At 44.2% G+C, this 24434-nt stretch overlaps 1 protein-coding gene across 4 annotated transcripts in view; it reads right to left on the bottom strand.

Annotated features, from left to right (window-relative positions):
- Positions 1 to 20260: 20260 nt before the first annotated feature.
- The window catches only part of LOC130296616 (zinc finger protein 436-like), a 91160-nt gene continuing 86986 nt past the window's right edge, over positions 20261 to 24434 (bottom strand). For all 4 annotated transcript variants that reach the window (XM_056548373.1, XM_056548361.1, XM_056548351.1 and 1 more), the window contains one exon: positions 20261 to 21526. In XM_056548373.1, coding sequence (XP_056404348.1) covers positions 20397 to 21526 — 1130 coding nt within the window. In that variant the 3' untranslated portion in view covers positions 20261 to 20396. The remainder of the gene's footprint in view (positions 21527 to 24434) is intronic.

Here is a 24434-nt window from a genome sequence, read left to right on the forward strand (position 1 = left end):
CAGTAGAGCTGTATATGTGTAATGTACATGTAGCTGAGCTGTATGTGTACACAGTAGAGCTGTATATGTGTAATGTACATGTAGCTGAGCTGTATGTGTACACAGTAGAGCTGTATATGTGTAATGTGCATGTAGCTGAGCTGTATGTGTACACAGTAGAGCTGTATATGTGTAATGTGCTTGTAGCTGAGCTGTATGTGTACAGTAGAGCTGTATATGTGTAATGTACATGTAGCTGAGCTGTATGTGTACACAGTAGAGCTGTATATGTGTAATGTACATGTAGCTGAGCTGTATGTGTACACAGTAGAGCTGTATATGTGTAATGTACATGTAGCTGAGCTGTATGTGTACACAGTAGAGCTGTATATGTGTAATGTGCATGTAGCTGAGCTGTATGTGTACACAGTAGAGCTGTGTGTAATGTGCATGTAGCTGAGCTGTATGTGCACACAGTAGAGCTGTATATGTGTAATGTACATGTAGCTGAGCTGTATGTGTACACAGTAGAGCTGTGTGTAATGTACATGTAGCTGAGCTGTATGTGTACACAGTAGAGCTGTATATGTGTAATGTACATGTAGCTGAGCTGTATGTGTACACAGTAGAGCTGTATATGTGTAATGTACATGTAGCTGAGCTGTATGTGTACACAGTAGAGCTGTATATGTGTAATGTACATGTAGCTGAGCTGTATGTGTACACAGTAGAGCTGTATATGTGTAATGTACATGTAGCTGAGCTGTATGTGTACACAGTAGAGCTGTATATGTGTAATGTACATGTAGCTGAGCTGTATGTGTACACAGTAGAGCTGTATGTGTGTAATGTGCATGTAGCTGAGCTGTATGTGTACACAGTAGAGCTGTGTGTAATGTGCATGTAGCTGAGCTGTATGTGTACACAGTAGAGCTGTGTGTAATGTGCATGTAGCTGAGCTGTATGTGTACACAGTAGAGCTGTATATGTAATGTGCATGTAGCTGAGCTGTATGTGTACACAGTAGAGCTGTTTATGTGTAATGTACATGTAGCTGAGCTGTATGTGTACACAGTAGAGCTGTATATGTGTAATGTACATGTAGCTGAGCTGTATGTGTACACAGTAGAGCTGTATATGTGTAATGTACATGTAGCTGAGCTGTATGTGTACACAGTAGAGCTGTATATGTGTAATGTGCATGTAGCTGAGGTGTATGTGTACGCAGTAGAGCTGGATATGTGTAATGTGCATGTAGCTGAGCTGTATGTGTACACAGTAGAGCTGGATATGTGTAATGTGCATGTAGCTGAGCTGTATGTGTACACAGTAGAGCTGGATATGTGTAATGTACATGTAGCTGAGCTGTATGTGTACACAGTAGAGCTGGATATGTGTAATGTACATGTAGCTGAGCTGTAGGTGTACACAGTAGAGCTGTATATGTGTAATGTGCATGTAGCTGAACTGTATGTGTACACAGTAGAGCTGTATATGTGTAATGTGCATGTAGCTGAGCTGTATGTGTACACAGTAGAGCTGTATATGTGTAATGTGCTTGTAGCTGAGCTGTATGTGTACAGTAGAGCTGTATATGTGTAATGTACATGTAGCTGAGCTGTATGTGTACACAGTAGAGCTGTATATGTGTAATGTACATGTAGCTGAGCTGTATGTGTACACAGTAGAGCTGTATATGTGTAATGTACATGTAGCTGAGCTGTATGTGTACACAGTAGAGCTGTATATGTGTAATGTGCATGTAGCTGAGCTGTATGTGTACACAGTAGAGCTGTGTGTAATGTGCATGTAGCTGAGCTGTATGTGCACACAGTAGAGCTGTATATGTGTAATGTACATGTAGCTGAGCTGTATGTGTACACAGTAGAGCTGTATATGTGTAATGTACATGTAGCTGAGCTGTATGTGTACACAGTAGAGCTGTATATGTGTAATGTACATGTAGCTGAGCTGTATGTGTACACAGTAGAGCTGTATATGTGTAATGTGCATGTAGCTGAGCTGTATGTGTACACAGTAGAGCTGTATATGTGTAATGTGCTTGTAGCTGAGCTGTATGTGTACAGTAGAGCTGTATATGTGTAATGTACATGTAGCTGAGCTGTATGTGTACACAGTAGAGCTGTATATGTGTAATGTACATGTAGCTGAGCTGTATGTGTACACAGTAGAGCTGTATATGTGTAATGTACATGTAGCTGAGCTGTATGTGTACACAGTAGAGCTGTATATGTGTAATGTGCATGTAGCTGAGCTGTATGTGTACACAGTAGAGCTGTGTGTAATGTGCATGTAGCTGAGCTGTATGTGCACACAGTAGAGCTGTATATGTGTAATGTACATGTAGCTGAGCTGTATGTGTACACAGTAGAGCTGTATATGTGTAATGTACATGTAGCTGAGCTGTATGTGTACACAGTAGAGCTGTATATGTGTAATGTACATGTAGCTGAGCTGTATGTGTACACAGTAGAGCTGTATATGTGTAATGTGCATGTAGCTGAGCTGTATGTGTACACAGTAGAGCTGTATATGTGTAATGTACATGTGTGTGTTTTATTTATTTTCTGTTATATTAAGTGACCAAAAATTTGCAATTCTGGATTTTTCCGACATTTACCCCATTCACCGTGCCGTTTCATTTACATTACATTTTAATAATTTGAGCATTTCTATGTGTGGCGATACCAAATATGTTTATTAGAAGACCAAATAGATATAGCTATATAACTGTTGTATGTATTCAATGAAGCATATCTGTGTTTTTACAATAGTTGGTTTGCGCCTATATTGCTGTTTGTCTTGTATCTATTTGGTGTTTAAGTGTCTTATTAGCTACACCAGGCGGAACCCCCGCTATATATATATATATATATATATATATATATATTGCTGAGCCCAACCTACTTTCAAATAAAGTAAAACACACATTTTCTGTATAAAAATTCCCATACGTTATTTTTTTTGGAGGAGGATGCATACGCCATGATTGCCTCAGACACCGAAACCGCCAGTGACCGAGATGAGGAAGACCCCACCTTCCTTTTTTTTTTCCTTCCTTTCTTTCTTCTTTTCTTCTTCCTTTTCTTCTTCCTTTTCTTCTTCCTTTTCTTCTTCCTTTTCTTCTTCCTTTTCTTCTTCCTTTTCTTCTTCCTTTTCTTCTTCCTTTTCTTCCTTCCCCACCTTATCATCATCTAGTGTTGATGAGCCACCTAAAAGGTAACGCTACAGGGCAATGCCACAACCCCCCATGCAAGTGATTCTGTCCCCGGACAGCTTTCCCTGCCCACCAGACAAGTGTCCCTGTACCCCCTTCAGGTAAACCTGTCAGGGTCCTGTCCATGAGGTCCATGTGCTGCTAATTCCTGGGTTTGTTGGACACCGAAAAATCCAGACTGACCCCACAGGCCTCACAGAAATCAACATTTTCCAGGACAAATCTGTATGCCCACCAGTTTGTGGCCCAAAACCCCAAGTCTTTTTAAGCTAGGCCTGATGGACCCCCTTTAATAAAGCCGAGATGAGGACATATTAGGGCCCTAATGCTGCAAATGGGTCTAGTTCAAAAGCCGAGCGTTCGGCAATACTGGAGTGTGGACGTTCTGTACAACACCCCACTCTACTGTACGGTCATGCCATGAACACGTAGGTAGATCATTTCTCTGACATAGTCCCACAATGAAGAAATAAATCAGCTACTCACTGGTAAGTTGATCTTGCTGTAGTGACTTTAATCAACGACAGTCACAAACAAACATCCATGTAGAAATGTGCAGGAAGGATGGAACCAACAACAGGGTTACTTGGACGGGCGACGGTGCCGTTTCACGCAACAGTGGCGCTTCGACTAGCCCTTATGTCATCACGTTGAGAGATACATTTTATAACCCATGACCTCTAATAGTCATGACGACCTACATTTCCATATAACAAAAAGTGCAAGTTAAAAACATCCAAAAACGTAGTGAACAATGGAAAGATGCTACAAAAATGTCCTCATCTCATTGTGCTCATTGGGGCCAAGGGGCCCCATGGCCTGAAGATGCATTATCCATCTGGCTTCTTGGATCAATAAACGCTGATGTATGTCAATCCTATCTCGCGAGCACTCCACTCTCTCCAGCACTGTAAAGGATTGATTACATTTATAACAGATCAAAATCGTTAAAAAGGTTGGCCATCAGATTCTAAACCGAAGGGCAAATTTTGATGTGGCACCTGCTCCTTTTGTCATTTAAATTAAAAAATGAAAGTGATTACTTTGGCAGGTTATACTATCAATATAAATCAGTGTATTACCTGTAGGGCTTTTATTCACTAGAAGTCCCTTTATTTATTTTATTTTATTATTTTTTTTAAAGTCCCCTTTTTATTCCTTTCTGTTAGGGCGGGTTAGTTTAGTTAGGTTAGGGTGGTAGTCTCGCACCACACCACACACGGCACATACACCAATAAAGTTTCCCCCCCACACACACACCCGTATCCCCATTAGAGTAGGGAAATGGCCCGCAGAGTGTTTTCGGCGGAGGAGGCATATGCCATAATTGCCTCCGACACCGACTCAGAGGACGATGAAGACCCCACCTTCCTTATTTCATCGTCCTCCTCATCATCTAGTTCTGATGATGAGCCACCAAGGCGGCGGAGACGCCGTCGTGCGGCGCCGCAAACCTCCTCTGTCCTTGACCCTGTGCTCCATGCTAGTATGAGTCCCCCTGGCGCTCATACTAGTGAAGCCCCCCCTGCCAAGGTCACTGGTACCTCAGTGTATGGTTTGGTTTGTAGTTGTAATCTGTTCTATATCGGAAAGACAAAATGAATCTCTTGCTTATGCTGGATTAAACAGGTGGTGCTGACTCTGGTCCAGAGGGAGCAGACGTGCCTGCGAATCCTGTGAAACAGAGGGTTTCACAGGATTCTCAGGCACGTCTGCTCCCTCTGGACCAGAGTCGGCACCACCTGTTTAATCCAGCATAAGCAAGAGATTCATAATAGTGAAGTGAGCGCATTCTGGAGTGGAGTGCTCACGAGACGGGATGGACAGACATGGGGTGTACCATACATGGAGTTCCACATTTTTTACCCTGTTATTTCTCCTTTTGTTACCACAATGTACCTGTCCACTGTACATTTTTTTTAAAGTGTGGCGAATGCCCTCATATCTTCTTTTGATTCAGGTTTACAGGACACGTTGTCTAAGTGGTTTGGCTACACGGACAAGGTGTTCATGGTATGAACAGGAGACCAAAAATAGTTACTCCAAGAACTAAATAAAAAAACATGAAACTATGAAATTTACATTAAAAAAGTTCAGGTCCCATAGATGTGTCGTCCACGTGGCTTAGGTATATGGACAACATGTTCATGATATGGATAGAAGGCGAAAAATTGGTATTATATTTAGCTCAAGAACTAAATAAAGAAACATAAAACAACTACATTTATATTAACGACAAAAAATTTTTGGATGTTGAGGTAAGATGAATAAACGGTTTCATTCAAAACCTGCTATGCATTGAGCCGTTTTTTGCCGAGTTATATTTGAAACAGTTTTTGCTACATGCAAATCTGGACCCTGTTTCTCATTTATGTATTTAGCTATCATTGCTGAGACTTTAAAGGGGTACTCCGCCCCTTGCATCTTATACCCTATCCAAAGGATAGGGGATAAGATGTCAGATCGCCGCGGTCCCGCTGCTGGGGACCCCGGGGATCGCCGCTGCGGCACCGTGCTATCATTACTGCACAGAGCGAGTACGCTCTGTGCGTAATGACGGGCAATACAGGGGCCGGAGCAGCGTGACATCATGGCTCCGCCCCTCGTGACATCACGGCCCGTCCCCTTAATGCAAGTCTATGGCAGGGGGCGTGACGACCGCCATGCCCCCTCCCATAGACTTATATTGACGGGGGCGGGCCGTGATGTCACGAGGGGCGGGGACATGACATAACGATGCTCCGGCCCCTGTATTGCCCGTCATTACGTGCAGAGCGATCTCGCTCTGCGCAGTAATGATAGCGGGGTGCTGCAGCAGCGATCCCCGGGGTCCCCAGCAGCGGGACCGCGGCGATCTAACATCTTATCCCCTATCCTTTGGATAGGGGATAAGATGTCTAGGGGCGCAGTACCCCTTTAAGTTAGCTACAGATCATTTGGACTATTGTCTCAATATTGTTTTTTGTGCATAAAATTATTAAGGTTTTATTCAGGTTATATTGCCAACTTTATCACCCTGATGAACCGGTAATGAATGGACAGATGAAACACGTTGGTATTTAATATTTTGACGGCAGGATAGTCTTTTTAACGCACTTATCTGTGTTTATCACAATGTTGTTGTTTTTTTGGCTTTATGTTTATTTTTGAAGCCCTGAGCTGTAGAGACCCAGTCCTCTTTCTCCCTACTATATAATCTGTCTCTTTGTTGTTTTCTCCCTCACTTAGGGAGTGTAGGGTCCGGCACCGTGGTTGAGGCCACCCTATTAAGGAGGTGGGTCCCTCAAAAGGCAGGGAAAGAGGGACGGGTACCTTACCATCAGTGGGCACTTCCCTCCCCTATTTCAAAAATATCTGCTGGCTATTATCTGACTTAAAAACATCTACGACTTTACAGCGTACCCCCCTCTGTAGTAAAGGGGTATTCCAGGCAAAACCTTTTTATATATATATATATCAACTGGCTCCGGAAAGTTAAACAGATTTGTAAATGACTTCTATAAAAAAATCTTAATCCTTCCAATAGTTATTAGCTTCTGAAGTTTTCTGTCTAACTGCTCAATGATGATGTCACGTCACGGGAGGTCTGCATGATGGGAAAATATCCCCATAGGAGCTGGACAGCTCCCGGGACGTGACATCATAATTGAGCAGTAAGACTGAAAACAACAACTCAACTTCAGAAGCTAATAACTATTGGAAGGATTAAGATTTTTTAATAGAAGTAATTTACAAATCTGTTTAACTTTCCGGAGCCAGTTGATATATAAAAAAAAGTTTTGGCCTGGAATACCCCTTTCACCTAGGGTCTAATTTTTATTACCCCATTAGCTGTCTGGGTGGGCTTTACACCTCCGGGCTCCTTAGCACTGTTTTTTTTTTGTTTTATCCAATTGGTGGTGCACATTTTTTTTGTACTAAAAATTGAATAATTTTATAATTAAATCTAAATAAAGGTTATGTTTTAAGTAGAGACGAGCGAACGTACAGTAAATTCGATTAGTCACGAACTTCTCGGCTCGGCAGTTGATGAATTTTCCTGCATAAATGAGTTCAGCTTTCAGGTGCTCCCGTGGGCTGGAAAAGGTGGATACAGTCCTAGGAGACTCTTTCCTAGGACTGTATCCACCTTTTCCAGCCCACCGGAGCACCTGAAAGCTGAACTAATTTATGCAGGAAAAGTCATCAACTGCCGAGAAGTTTTCCTGACGAATCGAATTTACTGTAAGTTCGCTCATCTCTAGTTTTAAGTTATAACAAGTAAATCAGGAGGTTCTCATTCTAGTCTGATTCCTTAGCAGGTGTTGATAGAAGACATTAGTATAACTCAGTCTCATAATTTATAGCAGCCACTGAAGAAGGTGTTAAAATTGTTGGTGCAATACCCTGAAACGCGTTTGAAATATACTACCATTTGGGGTGACAACTAACCGCAGTCCAATTCAATCCTGTTCATACGTGGACTAACAGCGATTAAAACAAGAACTTTTTCGATTAGGGAGCGCGCGCTTCTGAAAGTAAGCTGACGTCACACGCCAACTCACTCTACTAACAGGAGATGGCCACACAGACTGCACTACACAAGCCGCTGCCAGGAATGAAAGGAGTACAGGACTACTGCGAAAGTAGCAGTGAGTGCCATAAACAATCTATCTCTCCCGCTACTTTTGCTATATGTACACTTCCATTCAGGGCCGGATTAACGTAGGGGCTGATGGAGCTGCAGCTCCAGGCCCCTACAGTAAAATAGGCCCAGCCAGCCGCAAAAAAGGCCGCCGAGGAGGCCATTGTGTGTTCCTCTTGTGTATTAAAGGGGTTATAGGGGATAAGATGCCTGATCTCGGGGGTCCTGCTGCTGAAGACCCCCGTGATCTTGCATGCAGCACCCCGTTACAATCAGCCCCCGGAGCATGTTCGCTCCGGGTCTGATGACTGACGATCACAGGGCTGGAGCATTGTGATGTTGTGACTCCGCCCCCGTGTGATGTCACGCTCCGCCCTCTCAATGCAATCCTATGGGAGGGGGCGTGACAGCTGTCACACCCCCTCCCATAGGCTTGCATTGGGAGGGCGGAGCGTGATGTCACAATGCTCCGGCCCCGTGATCGTCAGTCATCAGACCCGGAGCGAACACGCTCCGGGGACTGATTGTAACGGGGTGCTGCGTACAAGATCACGGGGGGGCCCCAGCGGTGCGAGCCCCGCGATCAGGCATGTTATCCCCTATCCTCTGGATAGGGGATAAGATGTCTTAGCGTCGGAGTACCCCTTTAACACAGTCTGGACCAGGAGCGGTGTTTCATCTGTAAATACGGCGCTGACATTTGCCGTCATTGTTCTGCCACTGTTCAGACATGGAGCAGTGAGTGGCACCTGTTGCCTTTATTGATGATATTGGTGATTCGTCACGAACTTCTCGGCTCGGCAGTTGATGGCTTTTCCTGCATAAATTAGTTCAGCTTTCAGGTGCTCCGGTGGGCTGGAAAAGGTGGATACAGTCCTAGGAGACTCTTTCCTAGTAATGTATCCACCTTTTCCAGCCCATCGGAGCACCTGAAAGCTGAACTAATTTACGCAGGATAAAGGCATCAACTGCCGAGCCGAGAAGTTCGTGACGAATCGAATTTACTGTAAGTTCGCTCATCTCTAGTTAGTTTTCCTTTTAATTAATGAAATAATCTTTTGATTAAATCTTGTACTACTGGTAAAGTATTTTATTTTTAAATGTCCATTGGGCATCAGTTTCATCTAGTGGCAGACTGAAGACGTATTTATTTACACTTTTTAGGGTATAAGTGTATATACAGTTAACTTGGTCTGATTTTTGTTGTGAGCTGCACAACCAATTAATTCTTTTGTATTCTATACATTGGCCGTGCCCCCTATGGTACCGATACAGTGGAAATGACCCAGAAGTGACCTCATTTTGGAAACTACACCCTAGGGCTGGGCGGTATACCGGTTCATACTGAATACCGAAATTTTTGTGCTGCACGATATGAATTTTAACCCATACCATTCCCTCGGGAAGGAATGAATTATTGGCCCAGCGCTGCGCTGTCCCCATCGGGGAACTAATCATATGTGACCCGCGAGTGCTGTTCTGCCCCCCCCCCCAATTAATTATCAGCCCAGCGCTACTACTCACATATCACCCGCAAGTGCTGCCCTCTTTGTCCTCCTGTTTGTTGCGGCTGCCGGCGCTGATACTCTATACCAGTGGTCTTCAACCTCCGGATTAGAGATGAGCGAACTTACAGTAAATTCGATTCGTCACGAACTTCTCGGCTCGGCAGTTGATGACTTTTCCGGCATAAATTAGTTCAGCTTTACGGTGCTCCCGTGGGCTGGAAAAGATGGATACAGTCCTAGGAGACTCTTTCCTAGGAATGTATCCACCTTTTCCAGCCCACGGGAGCACCGGAAAGCTGAACTAATTTACGCAGGATAAGTCATTAACTGCCGAGCCGAGAAGTTCGTGATGAATCGAATTTACTGTAAGTTCGCTCATCTCTACTCCAGATGTTGCAAAACTACAACTCCCAGCATGCCCGGACAGCCGTTGGTTGTCCGGGCATGCTGGGAGTTGTAGTTTTGCAACATCTGGAGGTCCGCAAATTGCAAACCACTGCTCTATACTATATCCCTATGCCCGGGCTGCAAAAGGTAAACAAAATAAACTTTAACTCACCTTCCCCGTCGGTCCGGACCTGCTTCCCAGGGAATGGAACGTCGGACAGCCGTCAGCCTGTCACCGGCCGCAGCGATGTTCCGCCTCGGACGGTGATAGGCTGAGCGCACTGTCATGTAAGAAGCCGGCCAGAGCTCCTTACATGACAGTGGGCTCAGCCTATCAGCGGCCGAGGCGGAACATCGCTGCGGCCGGTGATAGGCTGACGGCTGTCCGACGTTCCCGTCCCCAGCGTAAGGCCGAGGTCGGAACATGCGTAGGGATACCACACAGTATAGAGAGTGTCAGCGCCAGCGGCCGCAAAAAACGGGAGGACCAGGAGGCAGCGCTTGCGGGTGACGTGAGTAGTACCCCGATAGGGACAGCGCAGCGCTGGGCTAATAATTCATTTTGGGGGAGGGGAATACGGTTACATACCGTGGAACCGCCATACGTTACAAAAATACCGCGATACACATATTTGGCCATACCGCCCAGCCCTACTACACCCACTTAAAGAAATAATCTAGGGGGACAGTGAGCATTTGGGCCACACAGGTGTTGAAACGAATTAGATTGTTAGAACTAATGTAAAGACCTGGACCTGCACATTTCTCAGAAACTTTGTGGCCATTACAGACTAATCTTAATATATTTTTTTTATTTATGACAGGTGACTTACGTGGGCAAATTCTTTTTTTTTGTACTACCGTATATACTCGAGTATAAGCCGAGTTTGTAAACACGATTTTTCGTGCTGAAAACGCCCCCCTCAGTTTATACTCGAGTGAACTCTCCGCCTGTCAATCCCTTCATCAGTGGTCTTTAACCTGCAGACCCCCAGATGTTGCAAAACTACAACTCCCAGCAAGCTGGGCATGCTGGGTGTTGTAGTTTTGAAACCTCTGGAGGTCCGCGGGTTGAAGACCACTGCGGCCTTCGTCATCATCCAGCCCCCCCCCTTTTGTTTTGTACTCACCTCCCCTCAGCAGGAAGTTAGGGTGAGCTGGTGCGGGCCATCTATGCTGCAGGGACCATCCGGTGGGGATGGTTAGTTGTTGCGGGCTGTCCATTTTCACCGGGGGGGGGGCTCTTCTCCGTGCTTCGGGCCCGGCCCTGGAGTAGTGATGTTGCCTTGACGATGACGCACAGGGACGTTCATGCGCAACGTCCCTGTGCGTCGTCGTCGAGGCAACGTCACTACTCCCCCCTTTTGTTTTGTACTGACCTCCCCTTGGCGGGAAGTTAGGGTGAGCTGGTCCGGGCCATCTATGCCGCAGGGACCGTCCCCCCCCCCCCCCCCCCCCCGGCTGGGTGATGACGAAGGCCGCAGTGGTCTTCAACCTGCGGACCTCCAGAGGTTTCAAAACTATAACACCCAGCATACCTGGACAGCCGATGGCTGTCCGGGCATGCTTGGAGTTGTAGTTTTGAAACCTCTGGAGGTCCGCAGGTTGAAGAACACTGATGAAGGGATTGACAGGCGGTGATGATGAAGGGGGGAGGGATAATGACGGGGGTCTGGATGATGACATGGGGGGATGATGTATTTCCCACCCTAGGCTTATAGTCGAGTTAATAACTTTCCCTGGGTTTTTGGGGTAAAATTAGGGGCCTCGGCTTATATTTGGGTCGGCTTATACTCGAGTATATACGGTATTTGTAGTTTAGAAGAAGCTGAGAAAGAAAGCGAATTCCCTGAGATCTCTGATGTTATTTCTTTGAGATTATTTCAGGACCGAGCTAAATTAATTTTTTCCTCCTTTCCTTTTAGGAGCCATAACTTAATTTTTCCATCTACAGATCCATACAAGGCTTATTTTCTGTGGGACCATTGTACTGTGTAATAACATCCCTTAATTTTTCCATAAAATATACAGCAAAAAAAAAAAAAAAAAAAAACTATATGTCAGGTGAAATTGAAAGATATTTGAAAGATAAAAACAAAACATAGTTTAATTAATTTAAAATTAGGGTGAGGTTCATATTAATGTCATTCACCATGCGGTAAGAGGACATGTTATCTGTGTTCTACAGGTCAGTACGATTACAACAATACCCAATTTGTATAGTGTTTGTTATTGTTTTCTACTACCGTATATACTCGAGTATAAGCCGACCCGAATATAAGCCGAGGCCCCTAATTTCACCCCAAAAACCCAGGAAAAGTTATTGACTCGACTATAAGCCTAGGGTAGGAAATACATCATCCCCTCCTGTCATCATCCAGACCCCCGTCATTAACACCCTCATCATCATCACCGCCTGTCATCATCCCCCCTTCATCATCACCGCCTGTCATCATCCAGACCCCTGTCATCATCCCCCCTGTCATCATCCCCCCTGTAATCCCTTCATCAGTGGTCTTCAACCTACGGACCTCCAGGGGCATGCTGGGAGTTGTAGTTTTGAACCTCTGGAGTTCCGCAGTTGAAGACCACTGCGGCCTTCGTCATCATCCCCCCCCCTTCATCACCGCATGGCAATCCCTTCATCAGTGGTCTTCAACCTGCGGACCTCCAGATGTTGCAAAACTACAACTCCCAGCATGGCTGTCCGGGCATGCTGGGAGTTGTAGTTTTGAAACTTCTGGAGGTCCGCAGGTTGAAGACCACTGCGGCCTTCGTCATCATCCAGACCCCCCCCTTTTGTTTTTTACTCACCTCCCCTCGGTGGAAAGGAAGGGTGAGCTGGTCCGGGCCATCTATGCTGCAGGGACCGTCCGGTGGGGAGGGTTAGTTGTTCCGGGCTGTCCATTTTCACCGGGCCTGCGCCGGACTAGTGACGTTGCCTTGACGACGACGCACAGGGACGTTCATGCGTTTCAAAACTACAACTCCCAGCATGCTGGGAGTTGTAGTTTTGCAACATCTGGAGGTCCGCAGGTTGAAGACCACTGAGAAGGGATTGACAGGTGGAGACTTCACTTGAGTATAAGCCGAGGGGGGCGTTTTCAGCACGAAAAATCGTGCTGAAAAACTCGGCTTATACTCGAGTATATACGGTACTTAAACAAAAAATCAAACACTTGAAAAGAAAAATAATGAAAATCTCGCTGATTCACATAAGTTTTTTTTTATTTTTCCATTACGAAGCTGAGTGAGGGCTTGTTATTTGCGCTGTAATAGATCGGACTTATTTCACCACAATTCTGGCATTTGTTTTGCTTTTTATTTTTATAACGAACGTTCATTGTGAGGTTTCAGTAACATTGGGGGAGATTTATCAAAACCTGTGCAAAGGAAAAGTTGCCCAGTTGCCCATAGCAACCAATCAGATCGCTTCTTTCATTTTGCAGAGGCCTTGTTAAAAATGAAAGAAGCGAGCTGATTGGTTGCTATGGGCAACTGGGCAACTTTTCCTCTGGACAGGTTTTGATAAATCTCCCCCAATATATTTTAATGGTTCGGACATTTCCGTAGGCGGCCATATCAAACATTCTTACATATTTTAGAATACAGAAATTGGGGCTCCGAGTCGGGAATATTAGGATAACGTATGTTTATTTCAGTATATAATGTATAAAGTTAATATACTTCTGAACTGTGAATCACAGGGACCTTGTGAATCAACAGAAACCCAAAATGGTTGTTCAATGGTTAATACAATAAAATTAAAATCATGGCAAATAAAAAGGGTTATTACAATAAAATATGGCTTTTAAAACACATAAAATAAAATCCTTTAAATAAGTGTCCACATATCTATAGGAATGAAAGCAATGGTTTAGCGATTTGTAAAAATGCTGTGATATCTCGGATAGTCTTGGTTCGCTATTTCCACAATTATTTTGTATCCAGTTAGAATAAATATTACCGTATTTTTCGCCCTATAGGACGCACCGGCGTATAAGACGCACCCAATTTATAGGTGCAAAATCTAAAAAAATAAAGATTTTGAACCCAATAGTGGTCTTCAACCTGCGGACCTCCAGATGTTGCAAAACTACAACTCCCAGCATGCATGCTGGGAGTTGTAGTTTTGCAACATCTGGAGGTCCGCAGATTGAAGACCACTGCATAGGAGGTAATACTCACGTGTCCCCGCCGCTCCGGACCCGTCACCGCTGTCCTGGATGTCGCTCCATCGCTGTCGCCGTGTCCCCGTCGCTCCGGAACGTCTCTGTTGCCGGCCAGGTATCCTCGCTCTCCGTCGCCGCCATCACGTCGTTACGCACGCCGACGCACGTACGTGATGACGAGGAAGGAGAGCGCCGGCCATACAGGGGATCCCTGAATGGAGAAGACACCGAGGAGGCAGGTAAGGTCCCTCCCGGTGTCCTGTAAGCACTAACCCGGCTATTCATTCGGGCTGTTCGGAACCGTCGCGGTGAAATCGCGGCGGTCCCGAACAGTCTGACTGAACAGCCGGGTTAGTGTCACTTTCCCTTCAGGTCAGCTTTGATCGCCGCATCTGAAGGGTTAATACAGGGCATCACCGCGATCGGTGATGTCCTGTATTAGCCGCGGGTCCCGGCCGTTGATGGCCGCAGGGACCGCCGCGATAGGAGTGTATTCGCCGTATAAGACGCACTAACTTTTTCCCCCCAGTTTTGGGGAAGAAAAAGTGCGTCTTATACGGCGAAAAATACGGTAAATGTCTTGAATAAAGAATGCAGCGATTTGTTCAGAGTTAGTTAGCGCCAATTGTATCAATTGACTTTAGAACGTAACAAATCTGGATCCTCTATGCAGAGGGCTCGCTGTTGGAGACACAGCCGTCTCCCAATTGTGCAGCGGCAGTGTTACGTTCTATAAGAACAACGCTTTAAAAGTGTAGTCAGAATGGAAACCTTCTGTAGATTGCGACGATCGCCGGACGAGTCCCAGTCCCTGGGCAGAGGGTGCGCTGCTGGAGACTCGGCCGTCTCAGATGTGCAGCGGCAGCAGTGGGCTGAGTCCGTGGATACTGCAGTGGTTCTCCGTTGTATTCTTGTGGAAAAGGTTGATGTGGCACTTGGATTGTTTGTGGTTGAAGCTGTACGCGTTTCAGGTCCTCCTTAGGACCTTTCTTCAGCAGCTAAACATATGTCTAGTCACATATGTTTAGCTGCTGAAGAAAGAAGTGTGGACACTTATTTAAAGGATTATTTTATGTGTTTTAAAAGCCATATTTTATTGTAATAACCCTTTTTATTTGCCATGATTTTAATTTTATTTGTATTAACCATTGAACAACCATTTTGTGTTTCTGTTGATTCACAAGGGCCCTGTGATTCACAGTTCACAAGTATACTAACTTTATACATTATATACTGAAATAAACATACCTTATCCTAATATTCCCGACTCTGAGCCCCAATTTCTGTATTCTATTTCACATTTTTTGGCACCGTGGGTATAGGTGTTATTTGGGCAGCTCGAGTCTCAGGTTGCCAGGTCAATAGGAGCCTCTCTACCACTCTTTTTTCTCGTTAAATGCTCACATATTTGTTTGCATTTTTTATTTGCAAAATGGGAAAAGTGTGTGGGGGATGATTTAAATGTTGACCTTGGCCGACCCCTGTGCCCTGTGCCGCCTCCTACTACGGAGAAGTGGCAGCCTGTGTCTCGCAAATCTCCACCGTGGGTTAGAGGATCACCTCAATCCAATCCTCCATGAGACACTCTCCTGTCTAGGTCTCGCTGAGACCCCTGCTTACTTGGCCTCTGGCACTGGTGACTGACTGCGTCTGACTATGGACCACCTTAGTCCTACCTGTGTTTTGTTATAGTGCATTCACTTTCATGTCTCTGCCATGTTCTGATCTGCGTTGCCATACTTATTTTATTGTGTATAGTATTTTTGCGGGTTTTGTTTTTGTCGGGCTTTCATTTCCCCAAGTTCCACTGACGACCAGCAGGCTGGACGTCTTTTGGGTTGCGGATTCTGCTGGGCCTCTGCCTGGCCGCACTAGTCTCTTTTTCCCTTCTCTCTGGCTCTGATGCCACTTGGCTCTCCTTCTTACTTTCGCTTCTGGTTTGTGTTGTCCTTTTCTCCCTGTGTGTTTTCCTCCCTTCCTCTTGTGTCTGCCCTCATCTCTCATGTGTCTTCCCCCTCTTCCCTTTTTTACTATCCATGCTATGGATTCTCTAGCTGTGTGCTCCTTTAACGTTAAGCGCCTTAATGTGCCGGAAAAAAGGCGCCAGATTCTCCATGATCTTCATAAGAAGGGTGTGTCTGTGGCCCTTTTTCAGGAGTCCCATTTTCTATCCTCCTCCCCTCCATCCATAAAAGACCGTAACTATCCTGTTTGGTATCATTCTATGAACCCCTCTGCTAAGTCTAAAGGTGTGCCTATAGCTTTTCATCGGACCTTCCTACCCTCTGTTACTAAGGTATTCGAGGACCCCACGGGTAGATACCTGTTCATAAAATTCTCTCATGCCTCCCATGTTTTCACCCTAGTCTCTGTTTATTTCCCTAACCAGGGCCAAGTTGCTTTTGCTCTTGATTTCCTGACTCGTCTGGACTCATTTGCTGGTTCCTCTCAGATTATCATGGGTGGTGACTTCAACTGGATCTGGGACCCGACGATGGACTCTTCTTCTGGTAGGTCTTCGCTTTCTTTTGCAGCACTCCGTAGATTACGTAAAGAATTTCACTCCCGTAGGCTCATAGACCTATGGAGGGTCCTCCACCCTAGTGATAAAGATTATACATACTATTCTCCCACACACCGCTCCTATAGTCGGTTGGACATGATCTTTGTTAGCCACCCCCTCCTGTCCCTTGCCCCATGCTCCTCCATAGGTAACATGGTATGGTCCGACCACGCCCCGATCCTGGCCAAGTTCTTCTTATCCCCTACCTCACCTTGCCCCTTTTTACATGGAGGCTCAACGATCATCTTCTTAGGGATGAGCTATGCAGTGCTGAGGTCCGCCGGACGATTTTGCTGTCATTCATAGTGTTTATTGCACGTGGAACTCGGCTCAAAAAAATTGCCTCTCAGACTCTAGCAGACCTCTTCACTGAATTGGCCTCTCTCAAAGCCCTCAATAAGCGACATTATACCATTGACACCCACGCCCGTATCTCCATCACAAGACAAAAACTGTTCTCCTGCTTGGATAAGAAGGCCACTATGCTGACCTTGCCCCTGAGGTTCTCCGGGATAGGATCAGAACGTACATTTCCTCACACAAACTACCTTCTCTTCCCCCCCCCCGACTACTGGGAGGCACTGCAGGCACCATTGGGGACTGAGTAACTATTGTCTGTGATTTCTGGCCTGAAAAATGGCAAGAGCCCGGGCCCGGACAGCCTTACGGCACGCTTCTACAAAACTTATAGTGAACTTTTGGTGACTCCTATGCTTGCCTCCTTTCACGCGGTGGTGGCAGGTGCTTCCTTTCCTCCTCAGTCCCTAATGGCGCATATCGTTGCAATCCCCAAGCCTGACAGGGATGCGGGCCTTTGTGGCAACTATCGCCCCATATCATTATTGAACATCGACCTCAAGCTGTATGCCAAGCTTTTGGTGCTACGCCTTGGTTCCCTTCTCCCCGCATCGATTCACAATGACCAAGTGGGCTTTGTGGCGAGTAGGGAGGCCAGGGACAATACCCTGAAATCTATCTCTCTCATCGCCGCCCCAGATCTCAACGTATCCCTATGTGTTTGCTTTCCATTGATGCTGAAAAAGCGTTCGATAGAGTCAGTTGGGATTTTTTGCAACTAGCGTTAGAAGCTCTTGGCATGGGTCCTGTTCTCCTTCGCTCCATAATGGCTCTCTATGCCAGGGCATCGGCTCAGGTCTGTGTCAATGGCACGCTCTCTTCTTCGTTCCCAATCCACAATGGTACCCGCCAGGGGTGCCCACTGTCGCCCCTCTTGTATGTGCTCACTATGGAGTATCTGGCAGTGGCGTTGAGACAGAATCCCTCCATTCCAGGTTTAGTGCTTAAAGATCGCCCCTAAAAATTGTCCCTGTATGCTGACGATCTCAAGATTTATGTCACCTCCCCCCACACCTCCCTCCCTGTTGTGCTTTCTGAATTCTCGGCCTTCAGTGCTGTATCTAACTTCAAAGTGAATACCCATAAATCTGAACTGTTAAACATTTCCCTTCCCCCAGACACACTAGCATGGCTTACCTCCCAGTTCCCCTTTCGCCTTCAACATTGCTACCTCCGTTATCTCGGGGTCCATCTCGCCGCTGACCTAGATTCTCTCCTCTCTCTTAACTTCTCTCCCCTGCTATCCAAGAATGAGTCAGACCTGAAACAATGGCGCCTTCTCACCTTATCCTGGTTTGGGAAGCTGGCGGCTTTGAAAATGGATGTGCTTCCCAGAGTGCTATACCTGATGCAGACCCTGCCCATATGCATGCCTGTAGCTTATCTGAAATGTCTTCGTACAATCTGCTCTGGATTTTAATGGTCCCCTGGGGGCCCTAGACTGGCCCACCATATTTTGATTAGACGTAAATGTTGACCATTAGGGATAAATATTTATAAACATTTTTTAAGTCCCCTTATGAAGTGACACAGAACTCTATACATGCTGATCTATGTCCTGACAGCAACATTTAAACAATTAAAGAGTACCTGTCAACAAATAAAGCTTTTAATATAGTGTTCCTTGTGTAATTAGCAGACACTTTCCCATTCACTTGCTTTTAAAATTATCAACATAAATATGTTTAAAATGTTATAGAAAAAAACGGCAACTAGGTGGCGCTGTTCTGTTCCCTGCCACATTTAATACAGAGAGTTTGGTCTCCTCCCAGCCTGGTAGGAGTCCAAACTCAGGAAGTGTCTCTCTGCACTGAGCTTGATTGACGGTGGCACAGAGCCTCATTGAAAGCTGCACAGAGCCTCCCTGAAAGATACATAGAGCCTGAGGTCTTCTATTCATAACAGCCCTGCAACCATGTGAGGGTGGAAGTGGTCCCCCAGCAGGCTTCAGTGATGTCATGCCTGCTTGGAAAACGCGCACTTTCTCCTGCTGGGAGATTGCAAGAATAAAGGTATGATAAAGAACTTTTTAAAGCTCTGACATTTTTTTTAGGAGTGGGAGTAGTGTTAAGGGTAGTTAGGGAACATAGCCTGAGTAAGTTTAGAAAAGTTTATTTGGGGACAGGTACTTTTTAAATAGCCAGCACGAACATATGGAGAGGACTCGTGTCTAGAACCTTCTGCCACACCCTTAATGCTCACAGGATGTAATAATACATCAATGAATGTGATGGGGTTAAAGGGGAAAAACTTTTTTTTTTTATCAACTGTTGCCAGAAAGTTAAACAGATTTGTAACTTACTTCTATTAAAAAATCTTAATCCTTCCTGTACTTATTAGCTGCTGAATACTACAGCGGAAATTCTTTTCTTTTTGAAACACAGAACTGTCTGCTGACATCACGAGCACAGTGCTCTCTGCTGACATCTCTCTCCATTTTATGAACTTTCCAGAACAGCATATGTTTGCTATGGGGATTTCCTTCTACCCTGGACAGTACCTAAAATGGACAGAGATGTCAGCAGAGAGCACTGTGCTCATGACGTCAGCAGACAGCTCTGTGTTTCAAACGGAAAAGAATTTCCACTGTAGTATTCAGCAGCTAATAAGTACAGGAAGGATTAAGATTTTTTAATAGAAGTTATTTACAAATCTGTTTAACTTTCTGGCACCAGTTGATTTAAAAAAAAAAAAAAAAAGAAAAAAAGTTTTTCACCGGAGTACCCCTTTAAGAATCATGTTATTTATGTTTGGTGTGTAATTAATAGCCAAAGAAAACAAATTTGTCCCTGGAAGTATTCAGGGCAAAAAACATCATTAACAACCTTTAAGGGGTGACCCCCTTACGGGGAAAAACCCTTTCTAGAGCCCTCCCATGACCCCCAAACATGTTAAAATTTGCTGTGGTATGGGGATATCCAGGTACTAGAGTGTGGGTGAACTCACACTCTATAAACGAGTGCTGGACAGGACTGCAGTGTCTTATTCAAATGCACACCGCGGACCACTGGTAATTCCAGTGTCCGCTGCAACACCGCTGTCCCTCACTCTTTTGTTTATATTGATCCCCAATATCCATGCTGACTAAAACATAGGACCGTAGGCCTCCCCAACGTTTCGCTGACGAATCAGCTTTGTCAAGGGTTGCGAGGTTGCGGTGTGCATTTGAATAAGACACTGCAGTCCTGTCCAGCACTTGTTTATAGAGTGTGAGTTCACCCACACTCTAGTACCTGGATATCCTCATACCACAGCAAATTTTAACATGTTTGGGGTCATATATTTTAATAAAGCACAATAAAGTGAAATTGTATAGGGAGGGCTCTAGTAAGGGTTTTTCCCCGTAAGGTGGGTCACCCCTTAAAGGTTGTTAATGGTGTGTAATTAGACATGACTTTGTCCTAAAAGACTTCACACATATAGTAAATTAAAATGGCTTCTCCCCTCTGTAAGTTCTTTGATCGGCAACAAGATTAGATTTTTTTTTTTATATATAAAACATTTACCACATTCTGGGCATGAAAATGGCTTCTCTCCTGTGTAAGTTTTATTTATGTTGAAGCAGATTTCATTGAGAAGTTAAACATTTCCCACAATCTGGGTGTGAAAATGGCTTCTCCACTGTGTGAGTTCTTTTATGGGAAACAAGATGTGATTTTTGAATAAAACACTTTCCACATTCTGGGCATGAAAATGGTTTTTCTCCTGTGTGAGTTCTTTGATGTTCAACAAGATTTGTTTTGTGAATAAAACTTTTCCCACATTCTGAACATGAAAATGGCTTCTCCCCTGTGTGAGATTTTTTATGTTTCAGCAGATTTGATTTAGTAGTATAACATTTCCCACATTCTGGACATGAAAATGGCTTCTCTCCTGTGTGAGTTCTTAGATGGGCAACAAGATTAGATTTTTTTAAAAAACACATTCCACATTCTGCACATGAAAATGGCTTTTCTCCTGTGTGAATTCTTTGATGCACAACAAGATCTGATTTCTCAATAAAACACTTCCCACATTCTGGGCATGGAAATGGCCTCTTTCCTGTGTGAGCTATTTGATGTCCAACAAGAGTTGATTTCTTAGTGAAACGTTTCCCACATTCTGAACATGAAAATGGCTTCTCCCCTGTGTGAATTTTCTTATGTCTAACAAGCTGTGTTTTTTGAGAAAAACATTTTCCACATTCTGGACAAAGAAATGGCTTTTCTCCTGTGTGAGTTCTCAGATGTTTATCAAGATATGATTTACGAAGAAAACATTTTCCACATTCTGGACATGAAAATGGCTTCTCTCCTGTATGAGTTATTTGATGTCTAAAAAGTCCTGATTTTTCATTAAAACATTTCCCACATTCTGAACATGAAAACGGCTTCTCTCCTGTATGAGTTATTTGATGTCTAAAAAGTCTTGATTTTTGAGTAAAACATCTCCCACATTCTAAACAAGAAAATGGCTCCTTCTCTGTATAAGCTTTTCCATGTCTAACAACCCTTCTGTTGCTCTTATTTTGTATAACAGCCTGTGATGGATCAGTAGACAGGACGGGTATAACAGGATGAGATGACAGATCTTGGCTGTGAAGGGCTGAGGGTGTATCTGGGATAATGGAATGTTCTTCATATGTATCTTGTGTGATATCATCATCTGCTTTATAATATGAAGATATAAGATTCTCTTCTGATCTCCTGGTACAGTCATCTGCCAAGGATAAGAACATTTTTTATTATTTTTGAGAACTATAACCTTTTTGCATATAAATATATTTAGTCTTTTATGTGCATCTTTATAAGGCACTATCAGAATTAGGACTGCATTTGCTGCTAAGATCTGCAGACACTGTTGGATAAATATTCAGGTATAAATACAAATTGTATCTTTCCTGGAGCTGATAGTGGTTACCAAACTTTTAATTTTTCAGCCAAGTGCCAAGGAGGCGGAGCTAAGCTGCTCAAGAGTCATAGCCTGGCATGCTTCCTCGCATGCCCTCCCCTCATAGCCCCTCCTTGATTGGAGTACAGGGTTGTGTATATCAGTCAAGGTTGTGACACTTGAGCAGCTCAGCTCCGCCTACTTGACTGAGAAAGACTGTAAAATTTCGATTTTTATCAGTTTGGTAACCACCATCAGCTCCAGGAAAGGTACAATCTGCTTTTGTACCCAAACAGCTATTTAAGGGTGACTGCAGCTCTTCGCATCAAATACACCTGACAGATTACCTTAATACAGGATTAGATATGAGCCTTGCGTAAACCGGTAAATCTGCGCGTAAATAAATCCCCTATCCTAGGGGATAGGGGATAAGATGCCAGGGGCGAAGTACCCCTTTAAGGGCATGTAATCTGCACTGCAACCAGCGTTCTGGGGAGACGGACAGCAGGAGCCAGGGGGCCTGCAAAATCCCAAAAAGCCTTTTCATGTCACAATAACCTCCACAGCTGGCACAATCCTAGGCTATACAGGCTCGGCCTTGATCTGTGTGCTGATCTCAGGGACCTCATACAAATATCTGTGCAACTCAGCAAAGCTGGGGCTGATATGTATGATCACAATCTGTATTTCAATGGTCCTAAACACAGCATAGCCATTTAACCCCTTAAGGACCCAGCCCATTTTCACCTTAAGGACCCGGCCATTTTTTGCACATCTGACCACTGTCACTTTAAGCATTAATAACTCTGGGATGCTTTTATTTTTCATTCTGATTACGAGAATGTTTTTCGTGACATATTCTACTTTATGTTAGAGGTACATTTTTGCTGATACTTGCATCATTTCTTGGTGAAAAATTCCAAAATTTGATGAAAAAATTGAAAATTTAGCATTTTTCTATCTTTGAAGCTCTCTGCTTGTAAGGAAAATGGATATTCCAAATAAATGATACACTGATTCACATATACAATATGTCTACTTTATATTTTCATCATAAAGTTGAGATGTTTTTACTTTTGGAAGAGATCAGAGGGCTTCAAAGTTCAGCAGCAATTTTCCATTTTTCACAAAATTTTCAAAATCTGAATTTTTCAGGGACCAGTTCAGTTTTAAAGTGGAGTAGAGGGGCCTTCATATTAGAAATACCGCAAAATAAACCCATTATAAAAAACTGCACCCCTAAAAGTATCCAAAACGACATTCAGTAAGTGTGTTAACCCTTTAGGTGTTTCACAGGAATAGCAGCAAAGTGAAGGAGAAAATTCAAAATCTTCATTTTTTTACACTGGCATGTTCTTGTAGACCCAGTTTTTGAATTTTTACAAGGAGTAATAGGAGAAAAAGTCCCCCAAAATTTGTAAGCCAATTTCTCTCGAGTAAGAAAATACCTCATATGTGTACGTCAAGTGTTCGGCGGGTTCAGTAGAGGGCTCAGAAGGGAAGGAGCGACAATAGGATTTTGGAGAGTGAATTTTTCTGAAATGGTTTTTGGGGGGCATGTTGCATTTAGGAAGCCCCTATGGTGCCAGAACAGCAGAAAACCCCCACATGGCATACCATTTTGGAAACTACACCCCTCAAGGCACGTAACAAGGGGTCCACTGAGATTTAACACCCCACAGATGTTTGACGACTTTTAGTTAAAGTCGGATGTGTAAATGGAAAAGAAAAATTTTCACTAAAGTGCATTTTTTTCCCCAAATTTACCATTTTCACAAAGGGTAATAGGAGAAAATGCCCCCCAAAATTTTGAACCCCATCTCTTCTGAGTATGAACGTAAAATGATCTGGGGGCAAACTACAATGCTCAGAATGCTCAGAAGAGGAGTCACTTTTGGCAAGCAAATTTAGCTGAAATAGTTTTTTTTTTGGGGGGGGGGGGGGAGGGGGCATGTCACATTTAGGAAGCCCCTGTGCTGCCAGAACAGCAAAAAAAACAAACAAACACATGGCATACTATTTTGGAAACTAAACCCTTAAGGCTTACTGTACCCCTTGTTACGTCCCTTAACATCCCACAGGTGTTTGACGACTTTTTGTTAAAGTTGGATGTGTAAATGAAAGCAAAAAATTTTTTCACTGAAATTATGTTTTTTCAACAAATTTTACATTTTTACAAGGGGTAATAGGAGAAAATGACCCCCAAAATTTTGTAACCCCATTTCTAGTATAGAAATATCCCGTTTGTGGATTTCAAGTGCTCTGCTGGCGCACTACAATGTTCAGAAGAGGAGGAGCGCCATTAAGCTTTTGGAAAGAGAATTTGTTTGGAATGGAAGTCAGGGGCCATGTGCGTTTACAAAGCCCCCCGTGGTGCCAGAACTGTGGAACCCCCCCCCCCCCCCCACATGTGACCCCTTTTTGGAAACTACACACCTCACAGAATTTAATAAGGGGTACAGTGAGTATTTACACCCCACTGGCATTTGACAGATCTTTGGAACAGTGGGCTGTGCAAATGAAAAATTACATTACCCCTTATTACATTACGTGAGGGGTGTAGTTTCCAAAATGGGGTCACAAAATGGGGTCACATTGTTCTGGCACTATGGGGGTTTTGTAAACACTCGTGGCCTTCAATTCCGCACAAATTTTCTCTTCAAAATCCCAATGGTGCTCCTTCTCTTCTGAGCATTGTAGTGCACCCGCAGAGCACTTTACATCCACATATGTGGTA

This window comes from Hyla sarda, chromosome 1 (genome assembly GCF_029499605.1).
Source record: "Hyla sarda isolate aHylSar1 chromosome 1, aHylSar1.hap1, whole genome shotgun sequence".
NCBI lineage: Eukaryota > Metazoa > Chordata > Amphibia > Anura > Hylidae > Hyla > Hyla sarda.